This window comes from Danio rerio, chromosome 23 (assembly GCF_049306965.1).
Source record: "Danio rerio strain Tuebingen ecotype United States chromosome 23, GRCz12tu, whole genome shotgun sequence".
NCBI classification, from domain to species: Eukaryota; Metazoa; Chordata; class Actinopteri; order Cypriniformes; family Danionidae; genus Danio; species Danio rerio.
In genome coordinates, this window is record NC_133198.1 from 5,703,034 (window position 1) to 5,718,883 (window position 15,850).

General features: G+C 33.4%; 1 protein-coding gene across 2 annotated transcripts in view; it reads right to left on the reverse strand.

Moving 5' to 3' along the window:
- tnnt2a (troponin T type 2a (cardiac)) overlaps positions 1 to 15,850 on the reverse strand; it is a 31,873-nt gene that overhangs the window by 11,471 nt on the left and 4,552 nt on the right. The window contains exons 1-8 of one of the 2 annotated variants that reach the window (XM_073938694.1): positions 15,166 to 15,753; positions 9,962 to 10,015; positions 6,095 to 6,124; positions 5,158 to 5,182; positions 4,985 to 5,048; positions 2,365 to 2,481; positions 2,020 to 2,097; positions 1,801 to 1,908 (exon numbers count right to left, since the gene is read on the reverse strand). In XM_073938694.1, coding sequence (XP_073794795.1) covers positions 1,801 to 1,908; positions 2,020 to 2,097; positions 2,365 to 2,481; positions 4,985 to 5,041 — 360 coding nt within the window. In that variant the 5' untranslated portion in view covers positions 5,042 to 5,048; positions 5,158 to 5,182; positions 6,095 to 6,124; positions 9,962 to 10,015; positions 15,166 to 15,753. 2 annotated transcript variants of the gene reach the window in all.

Here is a 15,850-nt window from a genome sequence, read left to right on the forward strand (position 1 = left end):
CAGACCACAGACAACAATATTTACAATCAATTTCAATAAAAAGCAGTGATATAAAGTGATATTTCTTATTTTACTTTTTTAAATTTATTTTACGAGAAGTCACAGGTTAAATACAATACTGTAAAATATATATAGTTGTTAAAGGGATAGTTCACCCGATTTTTTTTTTTTTTTTTCACTATTTACTCTCCAGACCTTTATGAGTTTCTTTCTCTGTTGAATACAAAGGAATATGTTTTGGAGAATGCTGGAAACCTGTAACCATTGTATTTCATAGTAGGAAAAACAAACACTAAAGAAGTCAATGGTTACATGTTTACAACATATTTCAAAGTATCTTCTTTTGTATTGAACAGAAAAAGAACCTCAAACTGTTTTAGAACAAGTAAAGGGTGTGTAAATAATTGAAATTGATTATTCTTTGGTTTTGGGTGAACTGTCCCTTGAAATTTTAATATTTTTAAAAGTATTTAATGTATGCCAAGGCTACATTGATTTGAATATGATACATCTAATCCTATAGAAATACAGCAAAATATTACTTCAGTTTTGTTTGAATATATATTTAAATTACTAATTATTCTTTAAAACATTTCTTAATAGCATCACATAAGTCAGGCTGTCAATATTTTTATGGAAATGGTATATTTTTTGATAAAAACAATTGATTTTATTTTGTAGTGAGGATGAGTTTAAGTGTGTAGGATACATGAGGACCACAGTTTTTTAGTCCCCAGAATGAGAAGACAGACAGTATCTCTTGTAAAGAAAACACAGCATGTATTTACAGACATGCAGAATGTCAAACTTCAGATTTAAACAGTCTTTCAAACAATAGTTTGATATTCGCAGACAGTAAATGTTTAATTTATTCATCCAAAATAGGCCAGAATGTATTCATTCAAATTTTTAAAGACTATGACTCTGATTATGACTATGACTATGATTATTTAAAAGTCAAGTCTAAACTGTTTTTGTTTTATTAGAAGGTTTTCAACATATCACACTGCAAAATTATACATGCACACAATGATATTCTCTCACTTGACGTATTGCATTACATCTTGGTCACAAGTCTCTTGAAGCCTATTGACTCAATATATAACCAAACAGTTAAAATTATGGACTTAAAGCCTATGCGATGGCATCATTGTGATGTTTTATGCACACATAACCCTTTTAGTTTTGATAGTTTTATTAAATTTAATTATCTTAAATTGGTTATTAAAAGTTTAAATAATCATGTTTCAATCCTGTTTTCTGATCTAATCAGTCGGCATCAACCCTCCCACAGAGTTACACGGCAACTGCTAATGGTGACTGTCTAGAGCCAAAGTTTAAGACCTCATTGGGTCAATGATTTACCGGTTAGCTTAAAATCAGAAATTAATCTAAATATTTTTAGTAGTGGTCTTAAAAAGTGGTTAAAACAAAACAGCAGTGTCTGCAGTAATTTTATGTAAACAATTGTAATGTTGTGTATGTTTTTATTATATTTCCATTTTGTCAATTTTTAAGCCTTTTGTGGACAGGTGTTGAGAATTTGCAAGTTTGCTAAAACACTGAAACCAATGCATTTGGTTGTCCAGAGTAATTGTGATGTCCATGTCAAATAAATAAATAAATAAATCAAACACTATGACTCTGTCTGTAATAATAAGGCTATATTTGCATTTATTTATCCTAAACAGGCCATAATTTATTAATTAAAATGAATTGAAAGTCAATGGTTCTGTCTGTATGCTTGGCAGAACTCATAAAGCGACATCACAGAGCCAAATTCACACCATTTCAACTGACCTTTTGCATGTAACCGCCGAAGTGCAGACTGGTGAGCGTCTTCTTCTTCTTGGCATCATCTTCTGCTCTCTTTTTGGCTTCCTCTTCCTCCTTGCGAGCTCTTTCCTCCTAGTCATTTAACCACATTTGGTTTGCAAAGCTAACAGTGATTTATCTGTCTGTGCATGTGGTGTGAGTTAACCGTCAACATCTCATTGCAATTATTTTTTTTGTGCTGACCTCCAAACGCTTCTGTCGCTCCCTTTCGCGTTCGCTGCGGATTCTCTGCTGCTCTGCTCGCTCCGAACGACGCTTCTCCTGAAAAATCAACCACTTTATCTTAAACTCTTGCTGGTTAAGTCACTGTTAACGTTGCTAAAATGACAGCTGATTGATTTGACACTAGTACGTTGAGTCTTTTCATCATGAGAGTTCATGCCAGATCATCGATGTTTAATCAACTGTGGCCTATTGTTTGTTTTCGCGAATTTACCCCACTGGATGCATTCATGTCATTTCTCTGTTTTTGTATGTCATGTTTCATTTACTTATGGTTGGTAGCTTTACTTAACACTGTTGACTCACAATTCTGTCTTTGAGGCTGATGATTTCCTCTTCCTCCTTCTTACGGCTTTCAAAGTGAGCTTCGATCAGCGTCTGCAGCTCATTCAGGTCCTTCTCCATGCGCTTACGGTGGATGTCCTGGGAAAAAGAAACACATTTGAATTTTCAGATCTTCTCGGGCAGTCTGACTGACAAAACCCACAAAGCAAACGGACTTGGCCCAAATGTGGCCTCATTATGGCACTGCTGGCGTGTTGCCGGCATTGGCATGCATAATGTCAGCCAAATAGGGGCCATACATGGCAATGATAGCACAGCATGCATGACGGCAAACTACTTTTTGGCCAGTTGTAGATGGGAGGTGTGTGGCCCAGATCAGTGTAGCGATTGTTCACACTGTTCAGGTAGCATTAGGCTGGGTTATGGCTCAGTGTTTGGAGTTTTCTGGTTAATGTATAAACTTAAAGCTGAGAATTGGTACCAATAATAATGAACCTGTAATAATAAACCTGTTTTGGTCATGTTCAGGGTCAGTTATGGGTTATAAATTACCTGAGATTCAGGCCGGTATGGCCTTTGTCTTTAATCCAGTTATGGGCTACTTCCCAGGTAGCAAAGAATTCTGGCCAAGATTTGGCATAAATCTGGCACAGCTAGCATTCATCCGGCACTGGCATACAGCATGTTGGCCAAACATGGCCCTGATTTGGCAGAGGTGGCACACAATAATTGGGCCAGATTTAAATTGTAGTATTTGGCCCAGATGTTAATAATTAATATGTGGGCCATGTAAGCTTGGCCTATGTTGACCCAAATTTAATAAACCTTATTATTTTTAAATAAAAATAAATCAATTCTGCCAATCAGGTCACTTCAAGACAAAGCATGCCCATAGTGTGCCTAAAGCAGAACAATTCATGGGTTAATCGATTTTTAATTGCAGTAGTGACACACCAACATTTCTGGCCCAGTTCAGGCTCAGTTATGGGTTATTAACTAGGCTGAGACTTGGCCCAGATATGGTCTATGTTTGGCCCTTGTCTGGATGCCAGACGTGGTCCAGTCATGTACCGTAATTCACTGCGGCATGTGGGCCAAGCAAAATCTGATTGTGTTGACCAGAGCTGGGCCAGAGATATTTTGCTACGTGGAAATGTTCAAGTTCAGACATATAAAAGCATAGATTAGATGTTGATGTTTATGAAATTACAATCTAAATGATAAATATATACTGTAGGACAAACTACAAAAGGTTTGGACTCATTCATAAATTAGATCAAATTATTACATTTAAAACAAACACATTTGTACTAGTGATTTAAATAATTTACTTAAGTTACTGTAAATAATAATAGTATATATATATATATATATATATATATATATATATATATATATATATATATATATATATATATATACTCTTAACAATTTCCTGTAGAATCTACATTAACTTACTGGCAGCAGTTCACCAGTAACTTACTGTAAAACAATTATAGCAACAATACTGTATTTACATTTACAGCATCATTTGTCTTGCTGTGCATTTACAGAATTGTATGTATATCTTTACTCTAAAATACACGGTAAGTTTCACAATATAACTTTAAAACACAGTAGCCTACTGTATAACTGTCCTAGAGTAAAATACAGTTCATATTATAGTTAAATAATGTGTAATTTACAAAAACAATAACAGTGTATAAAACAAAAAATATATCTTAAAAGTTATCTATAGTAATCAGATCAAATGTTATCATTGTTACGATTACCAGCTATCTAAACCTATGCAGATCGCTGGAGAACTACACATTGGCCACCATATGAACTACAACTGCCATGATGCTTTGCACCAATCACTCCTGCCACAGCTGACAGTCATTTGGACACACACACACACACACACACACACACACACACACACACACAAAAACACACAAACACAGCTGGTAACTCATCATGGACTGATTATCTGGACTATATATTATACCTCTCAAACACACACATTGCTGAGTCTTGTTTCCTGTAACATTTTTATGTGTTTTGCTTGCCGTGTTCTTCTGTGGGTTTTTGATTCCTGTTTTAGATATTGTTTAGGCTGTTTGTCTCCTGCACTGACCTTTCGCCTGTGACCAAGGCTACAATTTTGGATTACCGTAATGTATCTGTGTGTTCCTGTTTGACCATTGCCTGCCTGACTAAACTATGACCTCTGTTTGGACTCTCACCCCCATTGTACCCCGACTCACATGTCACAATGGTGATAAAAAATGACTCTTTATCAATAAATTACATTTTACATTTAAGAATAATTGCTCATTTATGATAAATATGTTCTTTAAAAGCAAAAATATCAAATATATACAGACCTCAACTTTTTTTAAAGGTATTGTAAACATAAAAAAGGCTCTTAAAATCAATTCCAGTGGGCAAATATATATTAAACAAGCTAATATGTCATGCTGGTTTGAAGCGATACTTTGTGTGATTAAAAGTTTTTGTTTTTTTTAATCTTTAACAAAAGAAAAAACAAAAATCACACAATAATTCACTTGTATGAGGCAAATATGAGGTAACACAACAAATTAAAAGTTTCATATGCCCTTTAGGTCTCAGTGAACCTCCAGTGAATTGTACTCACATCAAAATCGACTCTTTCTCCATCTGGAATCTTTGGAGGCACCAGATTTGGCAGCATAAATGGTCTGAAAAACAATGGTTGGCTTTCAAAACTCTGTATGAAATTAAATCATGTACTGCTGATTCTGATCTTAAAGAACAAACTCAAACAGAGACTTATGAATCTAAACTTACTTTAGGAATTTGGGCTTAGCCTCCTCTGAAGAATCAAAAACACAAACAATCAATCAGCAATAAAACAAAGAGATATGAGGGTCTTTTAATAATACCTTTCACTTTTAAATCTACAGTTGAAGTCAGAATTATTAGCCCCTTTGTTTATTTTTTCCTCAATTTCTGTTTAACGGAGAGATTTTTTCAACATATTTCTAAACATAATAACTCATTTCTAATAGCTGATTTATTTTATCTTTGCCATGATGACAGTAAATAGTATTAGACTAGATATTTTTCAAGACACTTCTATACAGCTGTAAGAGACATTTAATGGCTTAACTAGATTAATTAGGTTAACTAGGCAGGTTAGGGTGATTAGGCGAGTTATTGTATAGCGGTGGTTTGTTCTGTAGACCACTGGAAAAATAATAATAGCTAATAATTTTGTCCTTAAAACGGTGTTTAAAACTTAATAACTGCTTTTATTCTAGCTGAAAAAAAAAAAAAATAAGACTTTCTTTAGAAGAAAAAATATTATCAGACATACTGTGAAAATTCCCTTGCTCTGTTAACATCATTTGGAAAATATTAAATTCAAAGGGGGGCTAATAATTCTGACTTCAACTGTATATAATCTTTCATACCCAAGGTGCAGCCTTTATAAATACCTTAAGCCTGTTTTATGTGAATTTCTTAAATGGCTTCTCATGGCAGTCACAGCACACCAGCAAACATTACAAGAACGTGTTGTTAAATCAGGAAATAATTCGTTTTTCCCCCAAAATCACAGCCTTGTTTCTTTCGGTAATGCAAGCTATTATAAAAGGATTTAGGGGTGATCTAATCCTTTTTTAGAAGGGTGTGTCGTAATGCAGGTCTCTGCTTGTCACAAACAATTATTCGAGAGCTGTAAATCTCAGGCTTCCCGTCTGCAAACGTGATAAAGAGCAAATACCTCCTCCATCTTCTGTCTCCTCTTCTCCATCTGAACAAAGAAAGACAGAATGTGTGAAGAACAAGTGGTTATAATCAGCACAGAGGGACAGAAATAGACCCTGATAACAGAGGAATGATGGAAAACATCATCCAACACTTATCACTTTGACTATGGTCAAAGACAGGACGTCCCACATACAATTAAACACACAAAAAATATTTAAATGCAGTGGAATAGATTATTTAGATTTTTTTTTTCTTTTTTAAATATTTCCTAAATGATGTTTAACAGAGCAAGGACATTTTCACAGTATGTCTGATAATAATTTTTAAACTGGAGAAAGTCTTATTCGTTTTATTTCGGCTAAAATAAAAGCAGTTTTTAATTTATTGTTTAAAAACATTTTAGGGCCAAAATTATTAGCCCCTTTAAGCTATATATATATATATATATATATATATATATATATATATATATATATATATATATATATATATATATATATATATATTTATTTATTTATTTTTTTTTTTTTCGATAGTCTACAGCAGTGGTTTTCAAAGGGGGTCGGTACCCCCTGGGGGGTCGTGGGACAATGACAAGGAGTCGCTTGGTGATTTCCAAAGCTCAAATAAATTTTTATTAAACTATTAGAATTACCATATTTTATTCAGAACCCACAGAAGATAGTTAATAGTTGCGTTACAGAAACAGCAACAACAACATACAAATAAAAATCAGTCATCAACCTTTTTATATTAAAATGTAATTAAATTAATAAATGACTATAAAAAATACATTATATGGTTAATAGACTGTGGTATTTAGTGTTGTCAATATGCTTGTTTATATTTGCCGATAGTTGTGTTCGCAACATTTGTATATTTACAGTATAACCACCTTGAGTCAAGGGTTAATGACATTGTTATTTTGGGGGTTGCGGGCTGAAAAGTTTGGGAACCCCGGGTGTACAGCAGGGGTGTCCAAACTCGGTCCTGGAGGGCTGGTGTCCTGGAGAGTTTAGTTCCAACCCTAATCAAACACACCTGAACTAGTTAGTCAAGCTCTTTCTAGATATACTAGAAACTTCCTAGCAGGTGTGTTGATGCAAGTTGGAGCTGAACTCTGCATGACACCGGCCCTCCAGGACCAAGTTTGGAGACCCCTGGTCTACAGTAACTAGAATAACTTGCTGAATTACTCTGTATAGAAGTGTCTTGAAAAATATCTAGTAAAATATTATTTACTGTCATCATGGCAAAGCTAAAATAAATCAGTTAATAGAAATGGGTTATGAAAACTGTTATGTTTAGAAATGTGCTACAAAAATCTTCTCTCCATTAAACAGAAATTGGAGGACAAAAATAAACAGGGGGGCTAATAATTCTGACTTTAACTGTACATAGAAAGCATATTAAATGCATAAAATAAGTTGAAAAGGCATATTTACGTAAAAATGAAACAAATTCTTGAGGTTTATTTGATAAAATACACAATGAAATAAATGATCAAACTACAATTTCATTATATTTTAAATAATAAAAACCTGAAGGACAGTGACAAAGATTTAAAATGCATTTAATAAGTATTTTAAGGCTGAATTTATTAAGATATTGATTCTTTTTTTCTATTTGAGACAACTGTCACCATAATTAGCTAAATATGAGTTACATTTACTACTAGTTTATACTTACCATTATTCTTTGTTGTTAACAATATTACAATTTGCATTATGTAATATAGATTTATGTTAATAAATGTCACTGTAAAAATGTATATGAACAAGTCATGACGGCATATATTTTTATGTCATTGTAACTTAGTAAACTAAGTTAATCTTGTTCTAACGTTTATATACGTTTTTAAAAAGTCTAGTTATATTATTCAATGGACTCATAAGCCTAATTTGATTCAGCCTAAAAAAATAAGGCAACCAGGATTTATTTATTTATTTATTTTTTTTAGTTTGATCTTACATTTAGTATCCATGGAATTAAAACCTTTTACAGGAACAAAACTTGGATTAAACTTGAACATGGTTCTCTCCGCAGATTTAATATAGATAGAGCTACTTGTCAAAAGAGCATCCAAACTTTCTCTTTCCACCTATCTAATCTAAAAGGTATTTGTGTGGTGAAATGATCAGTTCTGATAAGTCCTTTTGCAGATGATACGATAGATAAAGACAACAAACAGCAAATTCCAATACCTATCGATGCTGCTTATATTCTTCCCATCGGCTTTATTGGTTTATCCCTTTATATTGCATACATTTAGTGTTACAGTGTAACTAAAAAAAAATGTAATGACAAAAAGTCAAGAAAAATATTTGTATGTTTCTTTATTTCAGAAGGCTAATCAGGTTTCAACAAAACATTTTTAAGCTATACAAAAATTAACTTAATATTTATTCAGTTTGACTGATACAAGTTGAGATGACTAGAAAATGTAATTTAATTTAACTAAAAAAATTAAGGCAGCAAATTATATATATATTTTTACAGTGTATTCATTTAACTACCGAGTAATATTAATTAATTGGGTTTGGTTGTGGGATTAGGGTTAGTTACACAGTTTAAAAAAATTGTTCCTGTCTTAAATTTTTAGCTGAATCAAATTATCTTTTCAAGTCATCTCAACTTACATTAGTCAAACATTAAGTTAAACTTTGTATAACTTAAAAAAAATAGTTCATTAACTAAAATGAGTTAAAGCAACAAAAACATTTGTTGTTTTGACTTTTTGTGGCATTACACCTTTTTCACAGTGCATGTAATTACGCATAATTCATTGTAATTACTATAGCAAGTACATGTGTAACTATGTCATCTTTAAAGTGCATGAAGTGAATAAAGCAAGCAAGGATGGAGTGAATTGTATATGTTATACTGTATATGTACCAACATCATTTAAAAGACACAGACTACACCCTATCAGGACAATTTTGGCATAGTCTGTTTGATCAATGGTGTTGTGGTGATTTGTAAATGACAACTGGCATTAGGATTCATGAACCAATTGTTGTATGAGGGCTGTATCTAGAATCTCCTCTTTACCCTTATTATACACCCATATTGCCTACATTACTCCACTAATGTAGTCCACTCTAAATAGTGAAAGGAAATGAGTGAATTTGAGCTTTGAGTTCACCAGAAGGGAAGCCATTTTGTTTTGTGTTTTGCTGGTTGATAAATCCCTAAGAGGGGGGCGCAGTGGGTAGCACGGCCACCTCACATCAAGAAGGTTGCTGGTTTGAGCCTCGGCTGGGTCAGTTGGGAGTTTGCATGCTCTCCATGAAAAAACAGAAGCCGTCAGTGGCATCATACCGCCTCGTAGCATTTGTTTGAAAGACGAAATGCAGCCATACATACCTCTGGGTACATAATTTGTGCTCTCTTGAAATGTATATGGGGGTACATATTCACAATGAGTCTGTATTGCAACTAACAGCAACCTGCTTTGCGTCAGGCTGACGATAAGCCTGTCAGGTATCAACGATAACAGCCTGCTGGATGTACTTATTTTCCCCAACTTAATGCATGACAACTGATGCCATTACCTGACTTGGCCGTTCACCAATAGAAGCACACAGCTTTCAAACATGGCAACATAAAAACAAAGTCAATGGCACTGGTGCTGATAGGTGGAATTACCCAATAGAGAAACTTTTATGGTGCTTTGGCAATTGCCTTATGATATGTCATTGCGGTTTGTTTGTGCTCTACTTTCCGTAATTCGCTCACTAGTCACGCCTTCTCTATGACATCACAAATGTCGTTAATTATAGATAGAAAGGAAGGATTGACCAGGAAGACAAAATGTATTCTGACATGTTTTGTGTCCAACCCATGACAATACTTCATGAGTCTGTGTTCTGAAGCTCACCGTGTTCCTGAGTGGTCTCTTCATCTCCTCCTGCGTTCTCCTCCTGCTGAGCCTCTGAATGTGGAGAAAGCCACAGGACAGGTTATCAGGCTTGCATTATTACATTTCACCAGGGATCAGATTCCTTTGAGTTTAGTCAGTCTGAGAGTGTGAAAAATAAAAAAAAGTCCAACCATTGTGTGTGGTGGAGGATGTGAGGTAAATCCTGAGGGCAAAGAAGCTGTTTACCAGCCTGGGCATGATGGGTACTGGTGGCAGACTTGTTAGATGAAAGCATACCTCAGATCTTTTAGATGGTTACACACTTACAGCGATACACACGTCTCTACACAGCCATGCAACTGTTGTCTGTGATATAAATGTGTTGGTATGTCTGAAGTCAGACGAGGATTAAAGAGTATTGTAGTACAGCTGGTCACTTATAAAATAGTTCGCTTTCACTCTCAAGTCATTCTAATGATCTATAAACAAAAGATTTGGTTTGGTAAAAGTCAACCAAATACTTAATAACAAAAGTAATTTATTTCTAGAATAAACTATAACATTATGCAAATGGTCTAAAATCTACAGTTGAAGACATCATTATTAACACTCCTGTGAATTTCATTTTTTATATGTTTTCCAAGTCATGTTTAACAGAACAAGGATTTATTTATACATAGTAGTATTTCCTATTATATTTATCTTCTTGAGAAAGTCTTATTTCTTAGTTTGGTTGAAAATGTAAACACCTTAATATAACCTTAAGAAATTAGAAAGTAATAATAATATAATATAATATAATAAAAAAAATATGTTCAGTGGTTACAGAAAAAAACACAGTGTATTGCACAATCAATGTATTGCCTAATTAACCTTAGTTAGCTAAAACTTAGTTAAGCCTTCACATTGTACTTTAGGCTGAATAATAATATCTTGCAAAAATAACTAGTAAAATATTATGTATTGTCATCTCGCTGTAAAAAAATGTTTTTCAGCAGCTTGGGTGCTGGAAAAAATGGCCGTAAAATAACGTCCGTTAAATTTCAAAAATTTACCATAAAATAATGAATGTTAAATTACAGAAATTTACCGTAAATGAATGTCCGTTAAATTAAAAAAAATTACCATAACATAATGAATGTTGAATTACAGAAATTAACCGTAAAATAATGTCTGTTAAATTTCAGAAATGTACCATAAAATAATGAATATTAAATTACAGAAATTTACCATAAAATAAAGTCTGTTAAATTTCAGAAATTTACCATAAAATAATGAATGATAAATTACAGAATTAACCGTAAAATAAAGTCTGTTAAAATTCAGAAATTTACCATAAAATAATACATATTTAAATTACAGAAATTTACCGTAAAATAATGTCTGTTAAATTTCAGAAATTTACATAAAATAATGCATGTTAAATTACAGAAATTTACCATAAAATAATGAATATTAAATTACAGAAATTTACTGAAAATTAATGTCTGTTAAATTTCTGAAATTTACCATAAAATAATGAATGTTAAGTTACAGAATTTACTGTAAAATGAAGGATGTTAAATTATAGAAATTTTAAATTCCGGTAAATTTCTGTAATTTAACGTCTGTTATTTTACGATAAACTTCTGTAATTTAACAATCAATTATTGTTAAATCAGTTATTTTATGTCTTTTCTGGCAACTCAGCTGCCAAAAAAAAAAAAAAATGTAAAACAACTTTTTTTATTTGGTAACGCTTTATTTTGAGGGTCCATTTGAATATTAATACTGTCTGCTTAATATCTGTTGATACTGCTCCTTCAACAGACATTTAACTGACTATAGGAAACTTTGCAAGTACAAGTCAACTTACACTAACCATAACTCCAACATAACAGTCTACTTATAATCTAATGAAAATTAGCATGTAAAGTAACTTAATTTAACAAACAGACCATCAAAATAAAGTGTGACCATTTTTTACAGTGGCAATTAAGTATCAGAAACTAGTTAATAAATATAAATTTTTAAACAAATATGTTGCTATTTGAAAATGCGATAATAATTAACAGTACCCCTCAAATAACAAAAGGATTTTGCTAAGTTAAATCTTAAATGTTAATTCTACTTAAATATGTTACATTAATTTAATCGATTTGTGTTGGGACAACATAAATGAATTGTGTGGAACCCTGCATTTTTAATGCTGTATTTTTTTCTTTAGGTCACAATTTGACTATGGACTTATAATAATATAAAAAAATATTTTGATAATTGACCTTTTCATGCATGTTTAACATTAATATGCTTTAGAATACTTAAGTTAGCAAGTGTACTAGAGGAAGCAAGTCTAGACAGCTGTCTAAGCATGTTTATCCCCATGACTTAAGTTAATGTTAGAAATTTCAGATTAACTTATCCCTACACTCTCTCACACAGATACACAAGCTTTTTCAAAAGACACACATTTGTATGTACAGTAAAGGGTCCATTCACACCTTAAAGGTACATATTAGTACCTAACCAGTTCAATGGTATACTTCTCAAATTACTAGGTAGTAATATGTGTCTTTAAAATACACCCTTAAGGTACAAATGTGTATCTTTTGCCACAGTAACAGCTTATGGACCTTTTTTTTTTTCTCAGAGTGTAGTGAAAGTTACATGTAAAACAAACCAATCAAATTAATTGAAGAAATAAAATAATGTTTGTCATGCCATGTCATGTACAAAGCCTATTTAAAATGTTGTATTTTTCAATTTTGGGCATTCACTTTGAACACAGAAAAATGAATTTTGGTGCTCTTTTGACCATTATTCATTCATTCATTCATGCATTCATTTTTTTGTCAACTTAGTCCCTTTATTAATCCGGGGTCGCCACAGTGGAATGAACCGCCAACTTATCCAGCACATTTTTATGCAGCGGATGCCCTTCCCATCTCTGGGAAACATCCACACCCACATTTACTGAATCGTTCACTCCACATCATCCTAAAACACTCATTCAGTCACCTGTAAGATACTTGTGTTCTGTCAGATTTTCCAGTGTTGTTGATTAAAAATATTTTAAAGGAGGAGCAAAAGCAGACTATTGCAGTGTCACGGTGGTGCAGTGGAAAGCACGATCACCTAACAGCATAAAGGTTGCTGGTTTAAGCCCTGGCTGGGTCAGTTGGCATTTCTGTGTGGAGTTTGCATGTTCTCCCCGTGTTGGCCTGGGTTTCCTCTGGGTGCTCCGGTTCCCCACACAAGTCCAAAGACATGCGCTACAATTGTCCATAGTGTATGTGAGTGAATGAGTGTGTATGGATGTTTCCCAATGAGGGGTTGCAGCTGGAAGGGCATCCGCTTCGTAAAACATATGTTGGATAAGTTGGTGGTTTATTCCGCTGTGGCGACCCCAGATTAATAAAGAGACTAAGCTGAAAAGAAAATGAATGTATGAATGAAATTGAGGTCCTGCTGGCAGAGGTAGAGGCCTGCATGGAGACACATTTTTGGAGTTAAAAGTTTGTCATCTTATATATAAAGTAGATGTTCCCTCATTTTGTGAATCACAAATGTTTTCCATCTGATTTACGGTTGTGATTTCCATCATGGGACCTTGATCTTTGGTCTGTCGACTTTTGATGTTGAAAATTCTACTCTACAATTTAACAAAGTGAGTATTATTGACATTTTTGTCGTTTGAAACAGTATGATGTATACGAAATAACATGGAGAGAAATCAGTCTGTAATCTACCAGAAAATGTACAGGTAGTTTATTACAAGATTTCTGTATTGTAATATAGAGCACCCAGACAATATATCACTGTAAACTATTAAAAATGTTAATAGAAGTCCCTTTTTAAAACTTTTGAGAGTTAAAACATGTCGAAAGAAAGATCAAAATCTTATAAGGATGTTTAAAACCATAAATTAAAATTGAAAACATGAATCAAAAAATATGGAAATATGTTAATGTACGAATATTTTTTACAACATACTTTTGAAATCACTTGCTATGACAACTAATAACAAGTTTAGTCTCACAACAGTCTTGCAAAAGGTTAAAAACATTGTAAAAAAAGATAAATCATATCATAATAATATTATGCATCATAAAAAAAGCAATTATTAAACAATTATGATCATTGGTCTAAAAAAAACTTCACGTGAATTAGAGATCTGCCGCGGGACCCAATCAGATTTCTTGTAGCACAGGAATAAATTTCCAAATAAAGCGCGGGAGCGGTCGGTAACTCTGGTGTAAATTGTACGGGGGGTCTAACAATATCACTCCCGACTCCCGAGCGAGCACGCATTTGTATGTGTGGGAATGAGAGAGCGTGATGCTGTGTAAAGCTTGTTTGTTGCTGTCTGTGTGTGTATGTGTGTGTATGAGAGAGAGAAAGCTACGTGCTATCAAATATACGTGGGAGCGGTCGGGTTTGAACTAAAACCTGTCGGGAGCAGGATTAAAAATGTAGTCCCGCGCAGATCTCCAACGCGATTGGGCATTTCTTTACATTTACAGTTTGTTAATGCTTTTAAATGCGACTTTAATACACTGACACAAAAAATTATTTTGTACAAATATAATTCATGCAAATGTCTAAAACAAAGTTTAAGGCTGATGTCTCATTTTCATAGAAGCATCATATGATTATTTATTTATTTATTTTTGCCTGATTTTTAAACTTTAAGGTCAAAGTTTGCAGTGTTACAATGTTAAAACTTCTTTTTCAAAGGTCTATTGAGCATATTTAAATACATTTCTAAATAAAATTATTAAAATTACAAAAAATATAATATTCCCTGCTGGCACCTTGATGTCAAAACAACATCAAAAATACAGAAAAAAAAAACAAATCAATTTGATGTCAAACCCTGATGTCCATCCGACATCCACACATCGATGTCCTTTTGACCACTAAATTATTAACACTAAACGAATGATAGTATAAGAAAGGTTTTGTTCATCTAAAATCTTCTATCACAAATTTACAATGAATTTTGTATTTGAGTTTGTTTTGCAAACTGTAATCTATTTTTGAGGTGTCTTTTTGACGCCAATGTTAGATGTCAGTTCAATGTCATTTTGACGTTAAGGTTGTCAATTGACAACAAATCTATTTGCATCTTTGATGTTGCTTTGAAATCAGTGTTCTTGCTGAGGTTATCATGTTATACTTTTTTGTGTGTGTGTTAGTGAAAGGGTGGTGCCATTTATCTTCAGCAGATAAGCAGTATCTACCTTCATCATTCTGCGCCTCCTCCTGCACCTCCTCCTCCTCCTCCACTTGCTCTTCTAAGCCACACCATGCAGATTATGTAAGTACAGAAAAACAAAGACACCACAAAGATGGAGACTTAGACACCTGTTCACAGGTGAGACTAGAGGACAATGATGGATTAGTGATGATTTGCAGAACTTTCTGCTCTACTTATTCCATCAGTGTCATTTCTGGGTGTGTTTTGTTGAAACCGATATGACTCCGAAGAGAAGATCAGATTCCACAGTCATAAATCGGCATGACAGTTCAACATGTCTTGTAACCGCACTTGCATGTCCGAACATTGTCAGGATGTTTGTGATTTTATATATGATCTGCAGAGGTTCTCATGTGCAGCACATCCCAAATCTGACAGGTTTTGAAGAATATATTAGTATCTCCAAGTTCAATGTATGACAACATGGTCAGAAATGAGCTTTCTATTTTCCCTCTAGACTTCATTCATTATTTTATAAAATTATTATGTTTTTAATTACTGTTTTTAAATAGCCAATTGTTATAATTACCAGTTTGTGTGTGTGTGTGTGTGTGTGTGTGTGTGTGTGTGTGTGTGTGTGTGTGCTGTCTTTTATGTAAAACACTTTCAGCTGTGACCAATTTAAATAGAGCATCTGATTGGCTGCTCATAAGCTCAACATCAGTGTG